The sequence below is a fragment of the Xyrauchen texanus genome, chromosome 30 (assembly GCF_025860055.1).
Source record: "Xyrauchen texanus isolate HMW12.3.18 chromosome 30, RBS_HiC_50CHRs, whole genome shotgun sequence".
Lineage (NCBI taxonomy): Eukaryota > Metazoa > Chordata > Actinopteri > Cypriniformes > Catostomidae > Xyrauchen > Xyrauchen texanus.
Window position 1 is genome coordinate 33,386,951 of NC_068305.1, and position 27,174 is coordinate 33,414,124.

Here is a 27,174-nt window from a genome sequence, read left to right on the forward strand (position 1 = left end):
GTGTCCAAAACCATTGACTCATTCACTCATTCACTGGTCACTACAAAATTGACAGTATATGTTTGCTCAGTCAAAAAGCGAACTGATTGTATATTAAAACAGCTTCAGATAATATTGTGCATCATGTATACAGTATGTGTAACATATGTGTTGTATCCCAAATGCCAAAAAAAGTAATTGAAATCCCATATGGCCGTTTAAACTGAGATACATTCCAAAAAAATCAGATTTTAATCTGATTTCAAACTATAAGTGTTTTTTTTTAATTTTTTTTATGCTGTTTAGAGTACAAAATAATTAAACAGGTTTAAGTCGGTTTGCTAAAATATCAGATTTTTTGTAACCAAGCCTTCAGGGGCATTCTTACAGAGCACATTTTTGCATTGCCTGCACTGTTTTTTAATTGTTATTCTATTTAAATATGCACGGATGTCTTTGACATTGCACCGTCTTGTTGTCTTTTAAGATGCCAAGTCACTTTAAAAGAACAAGGCTGCGTTAGGTGTGAATGGCATCTAAGACTTCTTTTCATTGTGTCCTGCATTCAATTTAGCTGAGGTTGCAATTATGTTTTAGCTTGTAGAAAAGAACCCAGCTGATGCTATGAACTGATTGACTGCCCTTGTGCTCTTATGACAGGGTGAGAAGACACATAAAGTTAATCATTATGGAGGACTGATCCTACCACCGGAGATGCAACCAGTCAAGGCAAGGCAATTGACCTCACCGAATGGGACCTCAAGCCAGCTCTGTTTAACTTACTTGTGTGTGACTCTTCAGCAAAGGAGTTTACACATTGATCTCTCCTTATCCTCAAACAGGTAAAACATGACACGCAGAGGTGGTTTGTGTGGTGTTAGAGCCAGAGAAAACTTTGCCCAGTTGCTGAAGGTATTCTGGGAGAGCCATGATCCCACACAATTTAACATTGTACCCCATCACAAAAATACTTTTTTTATATATTGAATTCCAGATTCTGACAAATGCATGTAACAAACCTAGATAGCCATTCATGTTCTCTTGTACATGACATTATGCAAATTAAAAACCTGTTTGTTCACATTAAAAAAGTATTAGTTCACCCAAAAATATACATTCTGTCATCATTTACTTAAACTCAATCCAAAATGAGGGCCATTCCAAACCTATTTTTTCATCCATGGAACACAAAAGATTAAGTTAAGCAGAGTGGTCTGGCTGATCTTTTTCATACATTGAAAGTCATAAACACAATAAAAGTAGTCTACACAACTTGTGTGCTATTTTCCACTATATATTTATTTAAGCAATATCACACGAACAAGAGTGCTATATGGCCCTACATCAGCACTGCTGTGTTAACCTATGGCACTCGACCTCCGGCCTCGTGCCTGAGGCCGAATACCAGCATTGCTGATTTAGGGCCATATAACATGATTGCGAATGGGATATTGCTTATACACAACAGTTCAATGAACAAGTAATGTTTTAAAAATTAGGAAATATTGAGTACGGTCATAAAAACGCATTTGAGCATGGAACTTCTTACGCGACGGATCAGAATCTTCCGTTGATGTTTAAAAACAAATGATGCGTACAAGGCTTTCAAAAACATCCCTTCAGAACTACTATCACAGCTTGGGCTGTTTCTAACATGTTATTGGAGAAACAAGGATGTGTGTGTGTACATGTTTGTACTGCATTTTGGGGACCAAATGTCCCCACAAGGATAGTAAAATCTGAGATCACCTAGCCAAAGAGAGAGAGAGAGAGAGAGAGCTGGAGCGTTTGCAATGATGCCGTAGTCTATTAGTCAGCTTTCTGAAGATAATGTAGTTGTGGTGAAATGCATCCTATTTCTCAGTGGAAAAATAGCCATCCAAGTGGGGGAATTCCTCCCTATTTCGCACTAGCCGGTGTGCAAGAGTCTCTCACTATAGAAACAGCAATGTCTTCTGCCATTTTGTCCTCTCTAATGTGGAAAGTCCGATAAGAGGTAAGCACCTTCAGCTCGTGTAATTAATCAGTCTTGTGTCTCTCAGTTGTGATGAGCCTTAATGCTGAAGTTGTTAGTTTAAAGCCATTTAAAGATATTTCCTAGCTTTAGTAGTGTAGTAGTATCAGGAGCAATCACGGAATGCTGTTGAATATAAACACTGAGTGACACTGAGTGACACTGACTCACTTCACGTCACCAACTGGCTCATATTACACACACAAATTTACTTTTGCCTCCACCTGCTGGCTAAAATATGTAATGTCACAAAATAAAATGTAAAGAGGCAGATCGCCCTAAACACATCTGCACTGCTCTTACACTTTAGTTTAGAAAGGCACGTAAATATATATATATATATATATATATATATATATATATATATATATATATATATATATATATATATATATATATATATATATATATATATATATATATATGGACCACTTTTAAGGCGCTATTTGTCATTTTGGTTCAACAGCCTCTATCCCCATTCATTTTCATTGCATGGAAAGGAGCAGCCAGAACCTTCTGCCAATAATCAAATTTTGTGTTCCATGAAAGAAAGAAAGTAATATGAGTTTGGAACAAGGTGAGGGTGAGAAAATTAGGACAGAATTTTCATTTTCGGAGTGTCTATTTGTAAATAGCATCTGCCACCCAGTGCAGCTATTTACACCCCAATAATCTGATGAATCCACAGGAATATACAGCAAAATCGACAACAGGTGTTGCTGCTGTGGGTGCAAATAATATCTGCCACTATTTGCACTGGGGTGTAAATAGTATCTACCATTATTTGCACCAGGATGCAAATAGCATCTGGCCTTTAATTTTTGGGGGGAACTGTATCTTTTTTCTCCCCAATTCCCAATGCGTTCTAGGTCCTCGTGGTGGTGTAGTGACTTGCCTCAATCCAGGTGGTAGAGGGTGAATCTCAGTTGCCTCCCTGTCTTATCACGTGGCTTGTTGAGTGCGTTACCGTGGAGACATAGCACGTGTGGAGGCTTCAAGCTATTTTCCGTGGCATCCACGCAACCCTCACCATGCGCCCCACTGAGAGCAAACCATATTATAGCGACCATGAGGAGGTTACACCATGTGATTCTAGCCTCCTTAGCAACCAGGCCATTTTTGTTGCTTAGGAGACCTGGCTGGAGTCACTCAGCATGCCCTGGATTCAAACTTGCGACTCCAGGGGTGGTAGTCAGCGTCTTTACTCGCTGAGCTACCCAGGCCCACTGGAACGGTATCTTAGATTGACTTTACATAAACAGTTAAACTATTAGCATTACACAGTACACAGTACACACTCCTGTTTACCTATGTAGCCATTTTTATTAGTGCAGTGTTAATTCAATAAACATTAGGCACTGAAAGCTATTTAAAAGAGCAGTTATTTAACTTTACTCAGTCTTAAGTTCCAGTTGTATGAGAGGTATGAGAGGCCCATTTTGAAAGCACAGAGAAGAGAGACAACAGTTTGAGTGGCAGCAATCATGACCAGAGGATTCAGAGCGGAGATTAAAGTGTCTCGACCATCCAATCACATCCAGGTTCGGCCAGAGACCCTGTGAACACCCTGATTGTGTCTGTGGTGATGACAAGTGCTCTAGATCTTAGATTGGCTTATACTTTGGGTTAAGCTAAAATAATTATGATTTTGCTGAAGTTGTTGAACATTTCAAAGGACGTAAAACAATCTAGGACAAGGTTCTCAAAGGTACACTAACTAATTTAAAGAAAAGTTTTACACCGAAGGAATTGAGATCACAGGGCCAGCTGAAAATGGCTTACTTTATCTCAGTAACCCTCCTATTATCAAATACTTTTGGTTGCAGAATGCTGGTTTTTTTTTCACAGGGAGCAAACAGCCGATTTCAGGAAGTCACCTCATATAGCCAGCTCTAGAGCGACAGCAATAAATTCAGATCTGGATGGAGGTGAACAAAGCTTTAATTAAAATTGAACTCTTCCCAAGATTTTAGATAGACTCACTGCTGGTTGATTGGGAGTTTGTTTCCCGAGAGACTTGGCACTAATAGATGCTAATTTTAGATCTGCAGAAGGTCTATTCTATGACCGCACTGCATAACATGTCAGGGTTAAAGACTTGCTTTCATTTTTGGAGTTAAAAAATGCAATCTATATTTAACTTAAAGTTGAAGTGTGTAATTAGTTTCACCAAACTGATTTGCAAAAATAATGATGAAATAATGCCAAACAGAGCAATGCTTTAATAATGCAACGAAGTTGCAGTGTTTACACACTTGGAGGGAATCAACCTACAAATATGGCTTATTTATAATTGTCTCTGCAAAATAAGCTGGCATTTGAGAAAGTATTTTATTTACATTGAAAAAGATTAGACATGTCACCTTTAATTAAAGAAACTTTCTTTTCTTTGATAGGAATGTTTCAGGGCAACGACGTCGGTCGGACAAACTATCGATCTTGAGCAGGCATTGCACTCAAAGCATGAATATCAAAAGGTATCTCTCTACCAAACCCTCTAACTAACCTTGGGTGATCTTCACTAACACAACAGTTCACATTCGTGTTGAAAACCAAGGCTCCTCATGTTGACTGAGTCCACGGACAATGGAATGCTAACACCTCTGGTCCCTATGTAGTCGATTAGGTGGGACAAGTGTTCAGGATTGCATTTAAAGCTGCTCTCAATGGTTTCTGCTTTGTTTGATAACCTCTGATTCCATGGCAGATAAAAAAGGTTTCCTATAAAGTGGGAACAATTATCTTACACATGAAATAGTAATTTCATGAGAGTTTAGAGAAGGGAGACTTTAAATCACAGCATGAGATGGTTCAAAGCCTTACGATGTGGAGTACCATCCTGCCATCTGCATTATGCATATATTTTTCTCTAACTGTGGAATGGCTCTCTTGAAATGGAGGTTTCTTGGTCTCGGTGGTGCAATGCAATTCAAACCTGCATGCAGTTACGCTAACAACCCCACCCTTTACATTGAAGCAAAGCCTGTTAGAACAATAGAAGCAGAGGAATTGTCAGTGGTCCTTGCAGGCACTAATCTTCCCCACCATACCCCTGTAGACTCATTTTCTTCCTTCAAACCTTTCTCCTCCCCCTTCCTCTTGTGTAGGATCATACTTTGTTTTTCCTTCCTCGTCTCTGCTCTCTTTTTTATTCCCTCAGAATTAAAAGAAGGAATCAACTGGTATTTTTTTTTTTTTTTTTTTACAAACGATATGATACCAATTATTTTTACATTTAAGTGTCCAATATGTAGAAGGATTTTTAATTGTTGCTTTATTTTGTAATTGTTTGCTAAATAAAAAGTAAACAATCCATGTTGCAACAATTTTTGTAATAATTATTTACATTTTATAATATATGTTATAAATAATATTACATACATAGTATTTTTTATATTTTATTATATGAACAAAATATAATAAATATAGTATCAAATAATGATTATTATATATAATATTTTGGAATATTATTATATTATATAATGTATTGTTAGCATAAGTAACTAAACTTTTATAATAATATTAATAACAATTCTAATAATAATAACAAAAATAAATATCACTACTATTAAAAGGATATAATCATTACTCTACTTCAATAAAAATTATTCATAATACTCATAATAAAAATATTTTTTGTAATCTTTGGTATAATTTATTATTTAAATATCCAATATTTATGCAAATAATAATATAGCAATATAGAAGTAAGCATTACTCTACAAAAATATGAATTATAAATATTATTATATATAATATTTGCTATATTATGTTATATAAATATCAAATATTATAATAATGTTTTATATATATACAAATTTTATGATTGTTATTTAATGTATTATTTGCATAAATAGCTTTTATGCAACATTAATAATAATAATCATTATATAAATAGTTATTAATATATTTGTACATTCTTTTTATTACATAATTATGAATAATGCTATTATTCATAATACTGCTCTTACTTGTTCAACGCACAGTGGTGTAATGCCATTGTTGGGTGCTATTCTTCAGAGACCCTCCAAATGATGGCATTTAGCGGAAGACCCAATATTAAATAACCGATAAGCAACTAGGTATAAAATATAAATATCGGTAAAAAATATTGGTCAAATCAATTATTGTTCTATCTCTATTTACAAAACGTGCATTCTGTTCCACATCGGTGAGTTGTGTTGTGTAAGAACAGCCTGCATTCGTTCTCGGATGTATTACGGACAGTTTTGTGGCAGACACATTTGAGTATGGATTATGAGACAACCTTGACCGTCTCATCATCCCACTGTCCTGTCTTGCTTTCTTTGCACGTCACCTCAGACAGATCTCAGCTTCCTTTGTGCTGATGCGAAAGGTTTCTGCAGTCTCCCTTTTCGACATCAAAAGAACCCAAATGATGGCACAGTCTGTCTTTATCACTCTGCTCTTGTCTGAGCGCTCCATTATGAACAAATGCTGAACACAATATCCAATATCTTTTCCTGTGATATGGTACATTTGGTATCTCAGCAACTGATTCTTGAGAAAGGATAGATCTAGCTGGATCCCGATGCCTACAGACACACACTCACACATGCCCATAAATCGAGTCCTCACTGTTAACAATGAAAATGCTTATTTTAATAGATTGGGAAGCATTTTTGAAATTCTTACAGAGTAGATACACTGATAGTGATTTTAATGATTTGAGGAGCACCATCTCAAGAGTCTGAATTATATGAAAACGGAAATTTGTTCTTTTTTATTCCACTACGCAATCACACTTGGTCGCACAGGCACGGCCTGTAGTGTTGGGATCTTGGGGATGAGATGAGGTGGCGCAGGCCTCTTGGGAACTAAGCAAGTGAGAAAAGCATATGGGTGTGATTTTTTTTTTTCACAGTACACTGGCTCCAGCTGATGATGGCCTCTAATGGCCTGCACCACTGGCTGCCCAATAACTCACAATGCACACTTGGAGAAGCTCTCTGACCTCTGTCTCCCACTTTCAATATCTGCCACTTTTTGGGTTTATATTTAGAATTAGGAAACCGATCCTTGATACTGATTGGTCATTACAGCATTTCAGCCATGCTAAAATATACCATATATTAAGTAATAACCTTAGCACTGAGTAGGTTGATGATGATTGGCACATTTGTTATATCTAGCAGAATGATGGCACTTTCTTAATAAAACAACGCGGTAGCGCTTTATTTTAAAGTACTGTTCTACACTAACGTACTATATAATTACAAAAACTATAGTAATTACTAGGTACTAACCCTAAACCTAACCCCAACCCTAATCTTAACCCATGTAGTTACCTAATATTACTCAATACTTTATTGGGTAAGTAGCCTACACTGTAAGTATACTGAATGTACACATACGGTAAAATAAAGTGCAACCAACAACGCTTTACTGGTACAGGTTGCAGACACTCTACTGCACATATTTTAACAATGTCCTTTAGCCATGACTACTGTATATACAGTACACTATACTGCACGTGCCGCACCCTTGAAACTTATTTGCTTAACAGTGAAGTGTGTAATTTTTGAGCCACTTGTGTCATCAGATGGAAGTGCAAAAATAATGAGTAATAATTGCCTGAACACTCACCCATCTTCCATTAGTCGCCATAACAGATTATCCCTCCCCAAACGTCATTGGTTTAGCTAATGTAATGACTGGTCAAACAGAACAATATTTTTTAAATGCCATAGAACCACAGTGTTCTAAGTTTCAGGCAAATGAACTCTGCATATTAATTTGGGAAAGGTGTATATTTCACCTTTCAGCAAAACAGCCTTTGTGCCAAGAGAATGCTTGTAAATCAGTGTTAATTGCTGTATTTTCTTGCCTTGAAATATTACAGACAAAGGTTTTATTTTTGACTGGAATTGCGAGTCCTCCATGGTCAATTGCATTCTCAAATAGTTCTATCTGTGATCTCAGAACTAGGACATGAAGAGAACTCAGATATAGAACTCTGTATTTTGTTTTTTACAGAGGCCAAATGGATCATTTTCAGCATGCAAGTTCATGGAGCTTTGATTTTTATGGCATTGGTTCATGTGAAAGATTTAATGTGAATGATTGCATATCTGCATATCTCATTGTGTACTTCTCAGAGAGACACTCACAGGCTCACCCACTCCCTCTACTGGTTGCCCTTCTCAGTTTCCCCTTTCTCCTTTTCTCTCTCTTACTCAGTTGCTCCATCCTCCATTGTCTGCGCTATCTCTCCACCCACTCTACCTCCTGCCGAGCCATCTGCGCTTCAGCAAGCCCAGTCTCCATGGCAACAGGGGAGGCCGTGTTGCCTCCTATTGGCCCGCTGCCCAAACGGAGAGGCTGCCGGGGGTCGAAGGTTGTCTGTAGAGTGCCGCCTCACCGGTGTTGTAATCAGCTGTTGAGCCCCAACCACAATGAAATGAATGTCAGAAGGCAAGGGGTTAATAAAACCTGGTCTGACTGGCAGCTGGGTCCATTATGAGTGAAGGACAGGAGGAGGGTGTGGTTAAAGGAGTTAAGCTTGGGGAAAGGGGGGATTCGGCTTGTCTGGGATGGTGGAGGGGTACAGGGAATCAGATCTTGGGTTGGTGGGCTCGTCTGTGTTGCGTAAGGGAAGATTAGATGTTGCCATAAATCTTGTCTGTAAGGGGGGACTGAAATCTGTGGGTGTGTTTTTAGGATTATACTGCCTGGTTTTTGAGTGGGGGATGTTGGAAAATTGGAGAGCTATCTGTGGTGAGACGAAAGCGCTGGATTTGCTTACTACACGCTATAGAGTAAAATTGCTTGAATGAGATGGACAGTGCAAGCTTTTGGCCGTTAGGTTTAAGCATGTTACCTGTAGAGTGGAATTGTTTTTTTTTAATAAGGCATTCTCCATCCAGAAGCATTATGCATCATTTTTGCATGCAAAGCGACCAGGATTAAAATCCTAGCCTAATACATTTATGACCTGCTCAATCATTTTGAACCAATTTGTCCCAGAAACTCATTTTGTGTTTCGTGCACTAAAGTACAAGAGAAAGCATTTAAATGATCATATCAGCCAACAAAATTCAACAACAGTTTAGAGTAGAAACAATTATATAATTAGATAGCTGAGATTTGCATTTTAATTTAGGGTCATAGAGAATGATGTCAGAAGCTGGTCACATACAGTATATATTTTTTTTACAAACGAAGAAAAATTGCAACTGAACTTGACAGCTCCATGCATATATATATATATATGGAAAAGAGCAACTGTGATGTTTTTACAATGTGTTATAACAAACACATGCAGGGGTACTGTAGAAAATGACATAGTTTTCAGTTTAACCCTTTAACGCATACCTCTGGCCTTTAGTGACCCAGTACCTCATTTCACCCCCTGTACCTCATCCGTTTTGGTATTACGTTATTAAGCACATTCAGTTTTGCCCACACCTTTTTAGTTTTCCTCAATTTTCAGTTATAAGAAGTATAACACACATATATACACAACTAGTCAAAAGATGTTTCTCATGATCGTAAAATCTTTTGATCTGAAGGGGGGGGGGTGTCAGGGTTTGTCCCCCCCTAAAATATCATTAAAATATGTGTATTGTAAATAATATAATAATATATTCTTAAAATAATTGTTTAAGAAATAAAATTATACAAATGCAAACGGGGCAACAACAAAAAACCCCTTGGAGTCCCCTTCAAAAATTGCTCTTGAGAATTGTTATGTTTATTGTCCCCCCCAACATTTTGATGAAATTTTCACCCCTGTTGCTTACATGTTTTAAATTGGGTTTTTTTAGATAAAAATATAATTGTGCCACCATATTCATTTATTTCATTGTAAAACTAAAATTGAATTAAAAAAAAAAACTTTTAGAAATTGATGACTTGGACCAAATATTAAAGAAAAGCAGCCAAAAAGTGCCCAAAATAGATTTGAACCCCTTCAATACAGTTTAAAAAGCATCCCAGATAAAACCTCAAGAAGATGGTTGAGAAAATGTCAAGAGTACATGTCTGCAAATTCTAGAACTAGGGTGACTACTTTGAAGATGCTAAAATATAAACACAGTTTGGATTTATTTAGGATTTTGTTTAGTCACAACATAACAAAACATTTCCATAGTTTCATTTATGTTATTCCATAGTTTTGATGATTTTACTATTATTCTAAAATGTGAAAAAGAAAAAATAATAATAAAGAATGAGTAAGTGTTTCAAAACTTTTGACCTTCAGTACCAAAAGTATATAGGGTCATTAGAGACCCTAGGAATGTAATAGTGTCATTTTTTGTTTTTTTGCACTTCCATAAATTATATTTGTATTATTATTTAATATCTATATAAGATTAATACCACAGGATATGTATTTCTTTGTTTATTGCAAGAAAAATGTGTCTTATATTTGTACAAATAAATACTACATCACATTGAATTTCTGTGCAACAGTGGTGAATTATCATTATCCTACACTATATGTGTGCATACATACATATTATACATGCTATTTGTTACTCAGGTTTCGCTGTTGTTTCAGTAATTGACTTGATTTACATTTGACATTTGACAACATAGAAGCAAACTAATGAACAGTATGATACAACTATTGTCATTTGGGTGTAACACTGAAATTATGAAAGTTGTGCATCTATTTAGACTCAATAAATGCCTGAGAAAATACCTACGTGTTGCTTGTGTGCAGCTTATGTGCATCTTATGTGTTCTGTGTATCTCAATATGGGTTTGACAGCCAGTTGTGTCTTATGAATTTCAGTGTGAAAGTAATAAATCCTGTTCTAGATGTGTCCTGATTTGTTGCATCATCTCTTATTTATATATGTAAATAAAACATCAAAATATATCAGAATATATTTTATTCTATTATTTTATTTTTGTCTTGAAAAGGCTTTGACAATGCACACTATCTGGGCATTTTGTAGATCCATTTGTGAATATACTGTACGTGCCGAGTCTCTAAAGACCTGAATATGTAAGAGTGTTTGGTGAAATTCCCATCCATTTAAAGGGGTAATGAAATGAGGAATAAATAAACTTTAATATATAAAGTTTTAGAACTCAAAGCTTCCTCTCCAGTCCAAGAAGAGCATTTATTTTTTTTCACCTGGCAAAAACGACTAGTTTTGAAATCAGCTTCATTGTGATGTCACATTGCAGTGCAATTTGCATAATCCCTGCCTCCACAACATGTTCTGAACAAGGATTGAGGATTCACAATGAAACTTGTATTGAAAGATGTAGCAGTGGCAACAGTAGTGGACACAACGTAATGCCAGTGAGTAGCAAGTGTAATTCTAATGTTTGTCTGCCTGTGCTCATTTGATATGTAAGGAATTGTTTTGTCAGCCATTTTTATCACAAAATAAATCATATTCATTGCTCAAAAGGAGAGCGAATCATGCTTATTACATGGTTATTTATCAAAGAAATGCACAATTCCTCACAAAATATTGATTTGAGTTTAAATTATTTAAATATCCCGGAAGAGCACGGAGCGCAATGAAAAAAATGATGAAGTATATGGTAGTAAGGCTGCCTGCATTCTCATCTGTCTCATTATAGTCATGATGTCCCCCATTTTCTCGTATTTAAGTGGTGAATTTATCAAAGGAGACCTCCTTCGCAGGTTGACCAGTAAATCATTCATGGGTGATTTCCCCAGCCGACGAACACTGCTTATTTCCTGACAAATAATAATAATAAAAATAAATATGCATGTCATGACCCCTTTAAGGATTCAGCAGAAGGTTTGACTGGTTTGTGCAGATCAAGCTTTTGAATTTTGAATTTGTGCAAAGTTATTTTTTTTATTATTATAATTTTTTTTGGCAGTTGCAATGAAAATTCACCTGGCTCAAAAATGTGAAGGGGCACTGGCCTCCTCATTTTGAATGAAATAATTAAAATAATTGTTGCAGTGTTAATCCAAACAAATGCACAAAAATATTAAGCATTACGCTGTTATTTTTGGTCCTCTCTTGAGCTTTTCAGCCATTTTGGATTCCACCAAAAATAATAATCTACCAAAATGAAAGCATTGTTTCCCCTTGGCTTAACTGATCTACAAATCCCGCTTCACTGGAGTCTTGTATTACAGTCGCACAGATACACAGCTGCAGCATGCTACCAAATCTCTCTGTCTTGCTTTAGCTGACATCAGCACACACATACACCACTGACCTTCCCTAGTGTCCCCATTCAGGTCAGTGCTCAGCTCTGCTCTCATGACAAAAAAATGAATGTCATAGCCACACTGAAACTACAATCTATAAGCTATCGCTACCAGGCTCACCGAGCATACCACATTACAGAGGACAATGCAGATCACGTGTTTTAATGAAGGAGATCTGCTCTTATTGACCAAAGTATGATTTTTCAATTTAATATGCAGGTCTTGCACTTTTTACATTACATTAATGCATTTAGCAGACACTTTTATCCAAGGTGCCTTATAGTGCATTCAGGATATACATTTTGTTATTATGTGCCTGTTCCCTGGGAATTAAACCCATATTTTATATATGGGTTTGTAACATATTTATAGCACCACACCAGTTGAGCTACATGGCCACTATGTTGTTTGTACTGTAGATGACTGTCAATGAGGTTTTGTAACTGTTTTGCATGCCATCATATTGCTACAAATTTGGGACTGCTGATAAAAGCAGCCACAAGGAGGCACTGTGTTAAGTCAAAGGAGGAGGGAGGGCACAATCTATTGCTAATTTACTCTCTCTTTCTCTCTTCTCTCTGTCCTCACGTCTCTAGAAGAACTTGGTGTGGCATTTTCCCATCTATTAGCATCTCATTTAAGGGCTAACAAAAGACAGGTTTTCCCCTCCGAGGCCTCTGCATGTGCGGTTTACCTAGTCTCCTTGTGCCCTGAGCGAAATCCAGGAGATTGACTGCGCTCCACCAATTACACTTTCCCATCAATGTCTGCAAGAAATCACAATTGCCTAAATTAGCTACTGCAGACCCACTCTATTACACACTACTAGATTAGTGTGCACCTTTGCCACTGGACTCCCATGGGCTGTAACTATGTGGAAGGAGAAGGTGAATCCGAAGTGGGTGTTTGTGGTGTTTTTATACTTACTGAGAATTCATTATGTTGCCTTTGAAGAATGGCTAACTGATTCTTAATAAACCGTTAAAATTAGCATTGTTTTGGTCGTTTATGTCACACAAATTAACACTGACTACAAACTTAGACCACCTAGTGCCTACATAGGCAGTTACCTTCTATTAAACCTCATTGCCAGGGCTTGTGCATTGGCACCCTTCCAGCTGGCCATGCTCAAGGTTGTGTCATGAATCGAGACCAGCAGGAACTGATGAGGTTTGATGTTATTGTCTGATCCACCATATTTAATTTCAGAACTGTTTATAGACATCATTAATGATTCGATTTGATATTGAATAAGGACTTAAAGAAATATTCTGGGTTCAATACAAGTTAAGTGCAATCGACAGCATTTGTAGCATAATGTTTATTACCACAAAAGTTTATTTTGACTTGTTTCTAAAAAGCAAAAATCTGTGTTACAGTAAGGCACTTACAATGGAAGTAAATGTGGCCAATCCGTTAACATTAAAATATTCACTGTTTCAAAAACACATCCACAAGACGTAAACAATATGCGTGTTAACATGATTTTAGTGTGATTAAATCGCTTACTTACCTTTTCTGTGTAAAGCTATATCCAATTTTATAACTTTGTTGCTATGACAACATAACAGTGTAAACCCTAAAACCCTAAGAAGACTGTAATAATGCTGATACAAACTAATTTACAGCTCAAATAATACATGCACATTAACAGAAGTAATGGAAGTGCTTTTATAAAATGATAAGCTTGACATTTCTGCCTTTAAACCATCCAAAAAATTGGCCCCATTGATATCCATTCTAAGTGCCTCAATGTAACCTCAATTTTAATTATTTATTTATTTTTAAAGAATGTTATACAGGTTTAGATTAGTTTTAGACTGGTTACTGGTTTAACATGAGGGTGAGTAAATGATTACAGAATTTTCATTTTTGGATGAACTATCCCTTCAAAATGCTGCATCTGAGGCAGCACACTGGGTTTTGGAACAGAGCAATTATGTTTGTTCGAGTACTGTGCATACTCAGACAACTGTTCTTTAGATTTTAACACAAATGCCAAGTTGACGATGGTGCCATATTTTGCTATCAACAGGGCCGTTCCAATGATACTGTTGTCATTGACAACTACCAGAACAGACTGTGAGAGAGAAATCGACAGAAAGAGACAGAGCAAGAGCTTCATGCTTGGGTCCAGTAGACTGATAAGAATAAAACTAATGTGGAAGGGGGCCCAGGTGACTGGATTTCTTGGTCTTTTCATTTGTGAGGTTTCAAACAAGGTCGTAACCATGCTTGAACATTGGGGGGACCAAACCATTTTGAGGGTGGGGGGTCATGGGTGTTGAGGTCACAGATATAATGGTCCTCTTTGGTCCTTTAATATAGTAAAGGCACTGAATGCAATTATTTTCTGAATGAGATAAAGACCCAACACTGTATAATATTTGGTTTTATAAGATACATGTATTTTAAAAGTTCACACAGTACAAGGCAAACACTGTGTCTGCATTGCTAGCAATTAGCCTTTTCAGTCATATTTTCTTTCTGTTTTGTGCTGTCTCAAAGAAAATATGAATTTAATTAGAATTTCTTTTCATCATTGATGTATCTGTTAAATGACATGACTATGTCAGCTGACTAGCAAAAAGAAAATACACAAAATTGTTTACTGTGCCCTCAAGATGTCCCTCATTTTTTTTTCCCTCCCAGTACAATCTTTATACAAACGCTGCACTCTTCTATACAAAAACAGTTCAAATTGACCACTGCTGTCAAGCTCCAAAGAGAGAGAAAAAATTAATATAAAAATAACATGAAATTAGTCCATACAACACATAGCTGTTGTATGGCCCCAGAAAGCTTGGAATATAGTGCACAAGTCATATGGATTAATGTTGTGATATCTTTATACTGAACCTTTAATTACACTTTATAGTATTTGTCCTTTTTGAATCTCGACAGCTCCTGCTTAATATAAACTGTTATTCTATGGCATAGAGCTGCTTAAAATATCTATTTTTATGCTCCCAGAAAAAAACCCAACATATGGGTTTTGGAGAAATCAAGTCAAGTCAAGTCAACCTTTATTTATAGAGCACATTTATAAACAACAGAAGTTGACCCAATGTGCTTTACAGATCAAACAAACAAAATATATATAAAACAGACAGATTTTTTAAAGTTAAATATAAACCATAATAAAATAAATAAAAACATTTAAATACAACAACATGTATTAATCCACTTCAACGTATTTGTGGCAGGGCGGAGGGCGGGGCCGGGTCGTGATTCTACGCACCCGGTCCCTTATTTGGCTAATCAAGCCTCCGAGAGGGATAAGGGTCGACTGCGGAGCCTGATCGCCAGGGAGGGGGCTGGTGCTGCGTCCTTCTCGGAGCACCAGCCCCCTCCCTGGCGATCAGGCTCCACAGCGCTTGCCGGTCCTCGGCTTGTGCCTGGAGCAAGGCTTGAAAGCATTGGTCTTGCTCCTGGCGAACCTCCAAGAGGGCATGGTGTTGTGTCTGCTGGATGTTGGTGAGGGCGTTGATGACTTCGGCCAGTGGTGAAGACTCCATAGTGGCGCTCTCCTCCAAACCTGGGTTTTGGCAACACTGTAAACAGGTTTGTTTGAGCAATGGAGGAGTCAGGAGACAGCGAAGCAGGTTTGAGCTTAGGGTTTTTAATTTCTCTCGGGTACATACGACGGTAACCGCCATTGAAATGAAAACATAAATACAAAAATAGCACACTCCTTCTGTCGTGCTTTCTGGATACACTCTCTCTCCCGCACAATCCTCCGCAGTCGACCCTTATCCCTCTTGGAGGCTTGATTAGCCTGATAAGGGACTGGGTGTGTAGAATCACGACCCGGCCCGCCCTCCGCCCTGCCACAGTATTCAATGATCTATTCAAAAGCCACAGAATAAAAATACGTTTATAAAGAAGATTTAAAAATGGCTAGTGATGAAGCTGACCTCACATGGAAAGGAAGACTATTCAAAAGATTAGGACCTATCACAGAAAAGGCACGGTCACCCTTAGATCTATAGCAGCAACGAGGAACCTTCAATAAAAGTTGATCAGAAAGCCTGATCGCTCTGGTGGGGGAGTAGGGGTGTAGAAAGTCACTGATATATATTGGGGCGTAAGATTTTAAAATCAACCATGAATTTCACAGGAAGCCAGTGTAGAGATGGTAAAATGGGGGAAATGTGATCTCTCTTTCTTGAATCTGTTAAAAGCCTAGCTGCTGCATTTTGATCAAGCTGAAGGCAGGATAATGCAATTTGGGTTAGACCAATGTACATTGAGTTGCAATAGTCTAACCTTGATGAAATAAGTGAGTGGATCACAATTTCCAAATCTTTATGGGAAAAAAAAGGTTTTATTTAAGCAATAGATCTAAGGTGGAAAAAGCTACCCTTGACAACAGCACTGATCTGCTTATTGAAAAGTAATGATGAGTCTGAAATCACTCCAAGACTCCTCACATGATCTTGTACATTCGACAACAGAGTACCTAACTGGGCAACCATGCCAGGTAAGGAAGACCTAAAATCAGAACTTCAGATTTGCTTTCATTTAATTGTAAGAAATTGCTCGCAAGCCTATGTTTAATATCTTTGAAGCAATTTAGGACATTCTCAGATGAACAATTCATGTCTATACCCACTGGGAAATGAAATTGGGAATCATCAGCTTAACAGTGATAAGATATGCTGGACAACATAAGGGTGAGTAAATGAGTGAGTAAAAGTACTTTTCCCATTTTTAGGTGGAATGCTCCTTTAACTGGTGGCTCATCCTCAAAATAAAATGGTCTCTTTTAAAAGAAGACTCTTAGGAGATGGTTTACAAAATTCAGATTTAAAGACAAAGAAATTATTTAGAAAATCTTGAATTGATTTTAAATTATTACCTAATAATAGTTGCATTAAATATATGACACTGTCCTTGCCACAACTTAAAACTCAATTGAAGCCACAAGTCACAAGTCTTACCATGTTCTAGTTATAATCTGAGTGTGAAAACACTCTACATTGTGGTATAGATCTTTTTGTAAGACAATATCAAGTGAATTTTATAAAAAGGTACTTCAGAAACTAACCAGATAATCATATTCATTCAATTCTTTACAATATACACACATTTGCTCTTTGTTTTAAGCCTGATATGCTGAAAAAGGCTCTGTTAATGTTTTCACATACATTTATGAATTACATATGAATCACGTACTCTACGTGACATATTTTTAATAAAAAATGGCGAATTTCGCCAAATGGTGAATAGTTTACACCCTTTGAAATTAATGTCAGTTGGTTCAACTTTTCAATCATAAAACAGTGGTCAAATATTGCATGTTTAGTTAGATATTGACATCTCATATGACAAAACTCACTTAACCTGAACTGCTTTCTGATGCACGGCGCTGGAATTATCCAGGAGGTTCCCACTCAGCATCATAAATTTGAGTCCCGCCTCATATGACATGACGAGAGGTAAAGATTAAACATTTTATAAATCATTATGTTATTCCTGCAACAACTTAATGATAGTTAAACAGTGGTGCATAAAGAAACAGTAACAAAGATATAACAAATTATTGTGGGGACAATCTTGCAATATCTGATTATTGTCCCCCTCAATGTAAATTGTGGTTACAGCCCTGGTTTCTAGCATACCCGAGTCTTCTTACACACCGATCAGCCACAACATTAAAACCATCTGCCTAATATTGTATAAGTCCCCCTTGTGCCGCCAAAACAGCGCCAATCCACTTATTCTCACCACAGTTGTACAGAGCAGTTATCTGAGTTACAGTTGATTTTGTCAGTTTGAAACAGTCTGGCCATTCTCTGTTGATCTCTCTCATCAACAAGTCAATTCCGTCCACTGAACTACCACTCACTAGATTTTACTTGACTTGTGCATGAAAATCCCAGGAGATCAGCAGTTAAAGAAATACTCAAACCAGCCCGTCTGGCACCAACAAACACGTCACGGTCCAAATAATTGAGATCACATCTTTTCCCCCATTCTGATTGATGATGTAAACATTAAATGGCACCATTTAAAACCACTGGCGGTTTTAATGTTGTAGCTGATCGGTGTAAAGTGTGTGTGTGACTGAAGGCCATGCGTGGGCTAATTAGCTTTTCCACTGGCCACTCTGCGACTGCTCCTGTTATTTCCTGACCAGCTTGCCAGGCCGGCAGCCTTTCTCCCCCTCCCTCATGTGTGGCTGTTCTAAATGGAGACTCAATGCATGCTGCTCCCCGACATCCTAATGTACCCGACCAGTTGGTTTAACAAACACAGTGCTGCCAACCATCTGCTGGCCAAATCTGTCTTCAAATTGCTTTAGTAACAAACTGAACTTTCTTTGCGTAATGCTACTCTCGCTTCCTGCGTCCAGCCTTTCTCACTGAGATGCTCTCTCCTGCTTTTCTTCTCCCCTGCCCTCTCTCCTGTTCCTTTTGTCTAGCCATTGTCATCTTCTGATCTTCTGTTCTCTTCTCCAAACATTGTCATCGATTCTCTTCTTGACTTGTCCAGTCTGTTCTGTTCTGTTCTGTTCTGTGTTGTTCTATTCTGTTCTGTTCTGAACATACAATATCTGTTCTGATCTCTTCTAATTTGATCTGCTGTAATCTTGGAAATTGTGATAATCTGTTCTGAACTGATTCGGATGTTATCTTATCTGTCCTATTCTGATCTGTTCTTTTATGTTCTGATCTTATCTTTTCTGTTCTTATCTTATCTATTCTGATCTGTTCTGTTCTGTTCTGTTCTGATCTTATTTTATCTGTTCTTATCTTATCTGTTCTTTTATGTTCTGATCTTACCTTATCTGTTCTTATCTTATCTGATCTGTTCCATTCTGATATGTTCTTTTCTGTTCTGATCTTATCTTATCTGTTCTGATCTAATCTGTTCCATTCTGATCCGTTCTTTTATGTTCTGATCTTATCTTATCTGTTCTTATCTTTTCTGTTCTGATCTGTTCCGTTCTGATCTGTTCTTTTCTGTTCTGATCTTATCTGTTCTGATGTGTTCTGATCTGTTCTTTTCTGCTCTGATCTTATCTGTTCTTATCTTTTCTGTTCTGATCTGTTCCGTTCTGATCTGTTCTTTTCTGTTCTGATCTTTTCTTATCTGTTCTGTTCTGATCTAATCTGTTCTATTTACAGTATTTTGTTTTGTTCTGTTCTATTCAAATCTGATCGGTTCAAATCTTATCTGATCTGCCCTGTTTGGATCTGATCCATTCTGATTTGTTCGGTTCGGTTCAGATCGGATCTGTTCTGTTTAGATCTGATCCACTGTAATTTGTTTTATTCTGTTCTGACCGTATCTCTTCTTGTCTGTTCTGATGTTATCTGCTCTTATCTATCCTGATATGTTCTGATCTTATCTGGTGTGATCTGATCTGTTTCCATCTGATCCGATCTTATCTGTTCTGATTTAGTTCTGTTCTGATCGGTTGTTCTGTTCAAATCTGCTTTATTCTGTTCTGTACTGTCCTCATCTTGTCTGTTCAATTCTTAAACCATTATCATCTGTTCTCTTTTCATCATTTGTTTTCTTGTCTTCTCTCAACAAATGTTGTCTCGTTTTGTCTAGTCAAGTCATTTCTCCTCTCCTTGTCTGTGCTGTATTTCACACCTCATTATTTGACACATTGCTTCTCATAAAGCTATTTTAATATGTCTCGAAAATTGCAAGATTATTTATGGCTGTGTCATCAAAAGTATTCTGAAACATTTCCCCGCAAACCAAAAGACAACAGACCACATTCATACCTTAATGCATGGATGCATGATAGGACTACTGTTTCCACATTAAATGGCATATTTTAATGCTTTTTATACCATCTGACCACCGATCCACATGTCCCATTTCTTCCCCTCTTCATACTTCTATCATCTGCAGATGATCCATTTTTCATTTTCCTCTGTGATGATATCCACACGACACCTCAACAAATGGTATATAACAGATTTTTGGCACCACAATGCACACAGCCCTAAACATCATTATGGACAGAAGCACAGAGCTGCCAGAAACTGAATGATGCCACCTACTTCAGCAGCTATGCCAGTGTTTGTGCCAACAGACACATTCTCAAAGACACATACCCTGCTCTCAAGGGCACATTCACATAGACACGCACATGTGTCCTCAATAACACATTCACATATAATAGACATTACTATCCAAACCACTTTTAACTCTATAACTCCACTCCCCTATAATGCATATGTTTACAATTAGAAGCATATTATTTTTAACACTTCTTGTTTTATCAATTAATCTAATTATTTGTAATAATTTAAAAAACACGTGCGTGTGTGTGTTGGTGTACATATTGTATTCTGCCAAGGCTTTAGGACAAAATTGCCCCCAAAAGTGAGCTTAATCTGTATATATATATATATTATTAAAAAAAATGCTAAAATCCCTTATTTTTACATCGCCATATGCTGTATACTGTACATATTGATTACGTTTTAATGGTGGCTGAACATTTTGGGTGCATGCTTCACAACAGTGCAGCAGTGCAGTGACAGAATTGTGCATACAATATAAATAACAAAATATATCCGCACAATATTCACAATACAAACAATTGCAAGTGCATAATTTACAGAAATATACATAAAATACACATTAAACACAAAATACAGTGTACTAGTTCAAAATGAAAACCCAGTACCTATTGGATTACCAAATATACACATAATACATAATATGCAGGAATGGAAAATAAATGATCACATTACACTTAAAGTAGAATTAATGTACAATGATAATTATTTTGGTAGTTATATAGTCAATGCATTTTTGCCTTTTCTGCACTGGTGCAGCTGAGATAAAGGCTAAATCTGTGGCCAAACTCTAGACAAGTGATGTCACTCTTGAAGATGAATGGAGATGACCTCTCCAGAATGACCTGTAAAGCTCTCCTTCCATTAAACATCAGAGTTTATGTCCTAGTCTGTCCTTTAAATCCTTGTTTTATTTGCAAAAATATGCATAAACCAAGTGCCATTGTTTGAACATGTTTAGGTTGTGTATTTTGGATGTGTGGGTTGAATCAATGAATAAAAGGAGGAGGTATTAGAGTTAATTTGTGTGTGTGTGTGTCACCTTTAAAAGCGTTTGTACACTGCCACTAATATTCTTCTTACTAATTTAATGCATGTTTAAGACATCTAGCTTTTTCTTGCCCTCTAATTTTACAGTTACCCCTCAACACTCTGCTTCACCATAAAAAATTTGGCTCTTTATCTCTGCCTCTCACATTTCTTCTTTTTATTTTAATATTTTTGCATCACTGGGACATGCAGCTATTTGCATACCAAATGACTGTTCTTTCTGACATGCAAATTAATCAGTCTGAATTTTATGCATTTAAATGCGTGCAAACAAAACACAGGAACATGTCACCAAACAGCTCAGCACCGCACCACCTACTCCACTGCATGTTTTGGAGCTGACTCTGTGGGTGTCTTTTTCTTGACATTTTGAAAAGGATTGAGATTTATTTAGCATCCAATGTGCAAGGCAGAATTTCTCACAAGTTGAAGTTGTAAAGATTTAACTTTCTAAACAACTCTGTGGTTTATTTGAGTTTGGTCTCTGAGTTGTTTTGTACCCATTTCTCTAAAGCAAAAAACTGTGCTGAATGCAGTCTGCATGGCACAGCTAACTATTTAGTGGTTGGTTCTGAATTAATGGTTGTAGAAGATGCAGAAGACTAACACAACCTGGCATAATTTACTGGGACTGGACAGCATCGCTCCAACACTGCGATCTAGGCACCAGTGTCAGAAATGTACTTTTCCATTAAGAGGCAATATCTGATTTTATTTTTGGGAGTATTTTATACCTTTATAGTTTTTTTTCTTTGTAATCAAATAAAAAATTGAATGTGTCATCCTATTATGTCAAATATTTGATTAATATAAACTGTCAGTATTAATCACTAGATTGAAAATGTATTACATCTTAACTATAAAATTCAATTAACATCAACACATACTTTATACAATAATAATAATAAATAGACATAAATAGAGGAATTCATTATGGGGGCATTGTTGGCTACTATATTGAGAATTCTGGGGACATTTTTGTCACGTTCAATGCCATTTTTGCCCTGAGCCCCCCTTAATTTCTGACCTTTTTAGACATATAAATTGGCTATCTAAGTATTGGAACAAAGACCTCTAAGCATAAGATAACACTAAAATATATTTAGACTCTCATTGGATGTACTGTTACATCATCTTCAACAGCGAAGAATTTAGGTGTTATATTTGATACCAATCTGTCCTTTGAAAATAAAATTACCAATGTTTGTAGAACAGTGTTTTTCCACCTAAGAAATATTGCTAAATTAAGGCACATGCTCTCATTTGCTGATGCCAAAAAACGAATTAATGCATTCATGACCTCAAGACTAGATTATTGTAATGCATTACTGGGAAGATGTCCAGCAAGATCAATAATAAACTTCAATTGGTTCAAAATGCAGCAGCCAGAGTGCTAATGAGAACCAAGAAATATGATCATATTAGCCCCATTTTATCATCGTTACATTGGCTACCTGTTAAATTTCATATACATTTTTTAATTCTGTTAACTACATACAAAGCTTTGAATGGTCTAGCTCCGCAGTACTTAAGTGACCTTCAGACACACTATATTCCATCACGTTCAATACGATTGCAAAATTCTGCCCTGTGAACAGTTCCTAGAATATCAAAATCCACTAAAGGAGGAAGATCCTTTTCATATTTGGCTCCTAAACTATGGAATAGTCTCCCTAACACTGTTCGATATGCAGGCACACTCACTCAGTTTAAGTCTAGATGAAAGACTCATCTATTTAGGCAGGCATACACCTAATTTATTCTTCAACTCACAATTAGGCTGCTTTAGTTAGGTCTGCTGGAACCAGAAACAGTGATCATGATCTATAACTCTTAAATAAATTGATTGGCATCTATGCTAATATTATTTTATTTGTTTCCCTCAACCTCGGGACTCCTATCCTGAGGTCACCAGAACTGGATGGATCTAGCTCCATTCCTGCTACGTGTTGCTGTCTGATGATGACTAAAAGCAGCCGGTGCCAGCCAAACATCACTTCAACATCACTATAAGACATGGGATACCTCATATGCCACTGCCTGAACCTTGGACTTAGGATAGACCTCACTAAAATTACCGGCCAGGTTGAACTGCGATGCACCTCACTGATCTCTGCCTACATCACCTCGGTCTAATGATTGACTACACTCTAAAAATTGAATACATAGACTATCAATTATTTGCCAACAAAACCAAACAAGGACAATTGCATCTATGTGAACTTCTGCAGTTAATCCAGGATGGACTTCAAAGACATTAGTCATTAATCTTACAGTTCATTACAAAATCTTTGTTTAAACAAACCCTTAACACTTACTTAGTGCAAATCATGGTTTAAAATTATTAAACCCTGTAATAAGTAATATTGGCATTATAGTCATGATGTTATTCAGAGGGGAACTGGCCCCCACAGTGAGTCTGGTTTCTCCCAAGGTTATTTTTCTCCATTAATCAACATCTTATGGAGTTTTGTGTTCCTTGCCACAGGCGCTTCGGCTTGCTCACTGGGGTTATAAATACAATTACTATTTAATTACTTATTTTTAAGCTCAATTCAAAATCGTATTTTATTAAACTACTCAATGATGACTCTAAGACTTTATAGATATTACAGTTTTATCTTCTGTTAATGCCTGATCTTCTGTAAAGCTGCTTTGAAACGATGTGTGTTGTGAAAGGTGCTATACAAATAAAAATGACTTGACTCTTTAAAATGCCAAAAGTGTGCAATATGCCCGGTTGTAATGCTCTTCTTCATCTTTTTATCCTTGATCATTGGGTCCAGTGGCTGTGATATGCTCCCCTCCTGGATCCGGGCGCGAGGGGCTGCAGCTTCCTCAGAGCAGCTTGGCTTCCATAGGGCCACGATGCATGCTCTAATCTTTGTCACGGTGACACATCTAACATGTTCTGCACCCTCCCCACACCATTCCTTGATATAGCAATGTGTTTACACAAGGAGATAGAAGCTGGCTCCCTAAGGAGAGGCACACTCTATGTTCTTATGGCAGCAGTGATGAGGCTAAATTCGCATCAGGTGCACTTCATCATCCGCTGCCCAAACAAGCCTTATTAAATTGCACCTCTTGTCTCTCCTGCGCACTCCCATTGTGAGCCTGGCAGAAGGACGGCCCTCAGAGGCGGGGTGATGATAACGAGAGGGTGGGGCAGGTCGTTCCACCACAGGGGAGCATCACTGTCAGTCAAGGCGACAGTATCAGATGTTTCTTGGGGGCTCGAGGCAAATTTAGTGGGGCAATGCCCTAGCCCCCCTTAGACCCAGCCATGATGGTTTGTTGATACGATGCAGGTTTTTGCACCAAAAATGGTGCAACCCTTTAGTGAATTTACTCCTGAGAGTCATGAGAAGATAAACCATCTTTTCATTACTGGAGCAGTTGATATAGAAACAAAATAACTTTCAGTAGATGGAGGTTTGAATATGTTGCTGATTTTCTTTCCAGTCAAACATTCTGTCAAATGTGGTCATCACTGATAACATCTGTCAGAGCGATGCTAAAGCTCTTTGTCTTCTTTTCATTCTTTGAACTAAATGGGCTGTGTATGAGGTCACTTGAATCTGGCCCTTATGTTTGTCTGGAGATGGAGCGGAGATCATGTTTGTTTGGCTTCTTTGTTCTGGAGGATTCTGGGTCCCCGGAGGCCAGCGACCCCCGTTCTGAACCCGCGTGACTTAAGCATCACTCATGGGTGTGGTTAACCATAGAGACCCTGGTGGCAAAGTGACCCCTGACCATGGGTGGCGTGTAGCATAATTAGATCTGATTGAATGAGTGGACGAATGAATAAAAGATCGAGGTGACAAGAAATGTGAAGACATTATACGACCCATGTCTCTCTGGGCTGATTGAAGTAGATCCATCTCACATACAGGCCCTGCTAAATACATTAGCCTTATATTGAAGGAATAGTTAAACAAAAAAAAAAATTCTGTCATTATTTACTCACTCCATGCCATTCCAAACTGGTATGACTTTATGAATGTATGATTATTCTGACCACTATTTTCCATATAATGAAAGTGAATGAGGAATTTGGTTGTCAAGTACAAAAACAACAGGAAAGAACCATGAAACTATCAAATGTTCTATGTGTACTGTTAACCACTGTGACTGGATCACTGAATCAGTGATTTGTACTTGAGGAACGGATAAGTCCGATTTTTTCAGATGAATCATTCAGGCTGGTATTGTGAACTACATCGATCAACTGATTGCAAAATTCAACTTAAAAGAGTGATTTGTTCACAAATCAGACATCACTACTTCTCTTATGAATGTGCCAAGGAGAGCTAGGGTGGACATCAAGAATTTTGGTGAATAATGACTTACATTTGGATCTGTTTCTCACAATATTTATCATATGACTTCAGAAGACTTGGAATAAAGTGTATGAGTTAAGTGGACCACTTTTATGAATTTTATGGTGCTTTTTGTTTTTGAGTTTGGTATTATGAAAAAAGTGGCCAGGATATTCTTCAAAGTTCACCTTTTATGTCCCACAGCAGCAAGTATATAGATCAACTTAAGGGTGAGTAAATAATTACAGAATTTTAACACAAAAGGACAGTGAAATGAAAGCAAATTGACTTGGGCAAATAACATTCTTCACCTCACCATTGGATATGACTTTATATAAAAAAATTCAGCACTTGACACCTGTGATTTGTTTTTTGCTAGATTCATATAAAAATGACAATTTGCCATGGCAAACTCATCTGAATGTTTGTCTTGACATTAATACCACATAGAGCTCAGTACAAAGGATGGGGTGAACAATAACAACAACAGACCAGAGACCCTGAGCGAGACCGAGGATTCAAATTCAATTGTAGGCAAGAGTCAGGCTGAAACAAAAGGAGGCAGTATAATGTCAGAGAATGCAGAAACAGGACCCAGGAGCAGATTTGAAGAAATAAAAGGGAATTTATTCAATACAAAATAAAGGGGGAAAATTCAACCAAAACTCCCACAAGGGGGACAAACAAACAACAACCCTGTAGGCAAAAATATATAATCCAGGGCTGGGGCAAAGGGAAATGGGGAATCAGGACCGACCGGACTGTGTAGGGATGAACAGGACAGGAAACTAGACCTACTGACAGACTGAATGAAATAAACAAACACATAGGACAGACTGGAAAACTTGACTGGAAACAAGACGAACTGGCACCAGACAGCAAACACGAGGAGACTAAAATAGGGAGTGAAATCAACAGGTTAACAATATAGGGCAGGTGTGAGTAATAAACTAATAATGGGCAAACAAGGAGGTGGGGTTTGACGTAAGACAGAGAGACAAGTGGCAATACAGAAACAAAACAAAGTCATATGCTTTCACAAGGCAACAAAACACCCAAATGGCATGACCGCACATCAACAAACAAGACGAGATATTGCACATCAATGCCAAACAAAGCAATGCCACACTCTCACACTAAACAAAATCTGAGCATACATCGCGGGGCAAAGAGCACACGGCAAGGAATACAACCGAAACCGCACGCTCACACAAAGAAAGACAACGAAACACAAGTCAGACATGGGACGATAATGCCACGGTCCTACTGTCAGACGAAAACCCAGACATATAATCCAGGCTACCTAACTTTGCTCTTTATTCATTCAAACTCCAAGCAGTTTCGAATCAAAGATCCAGACATTGTTTACATTCCTTACACTCAGCTGTTACAAGAAATAATCCTCTTCTAGGAATAAAATAATTGTGTTCCACAAGCTAATTTGAATTTTGTTTTCCACATCAAAGCCACAGAGCTCAGTAAATTCTCCACGGACAAAGGAAAGAGGTAAACAAAAGTGCAAATAAACCTGAGATTTTAGGCTGCATGCCAATTTGCATACTATCCACACTCTGTAGTATT

At 37.4% G+C, this 27,174-nt stretch overlaps 1 protein-coding gene across 5 annotated transcripts in view; it reads left to right on the plus strand.

Moving 5' to 3' along the window:
• The window catches only part of LOC127623886 (uncharacterized), an 88,494-nt gene that overhangs the window by 56,472 nt on the left and 4,848 nt on the right, over positions 1-27,174 (plus strand). For 3 of the 5 annotated variants that reach the window (XR_007968105.1, XR_007968108.1, XM_052098470.1), the window contains 3 exons: positions 640-821; positions 4,390-4,470; positions 8,195-12,240. Coding sequence is in view for 1 of the 5 variants with exons in the window: in XM_052098470.1 (XP_051954430.1) it covers positions 640-821; positions 4,390-4,470; positions 8,195-8,477 (546 nt within the window). In the remaining 4 variants the exon portion in view is untranslated. Of the gene's footprint in view, positions 1-639; positions 822-4,389; positions 4,471-8,194; positions 12,241-12,766; positions 13,145-27,174 lie in introns of those variants that run through there. The other 2 variants (XR_007968107.1, XR_007968106.1) reach the window with 2 other exon arrangements.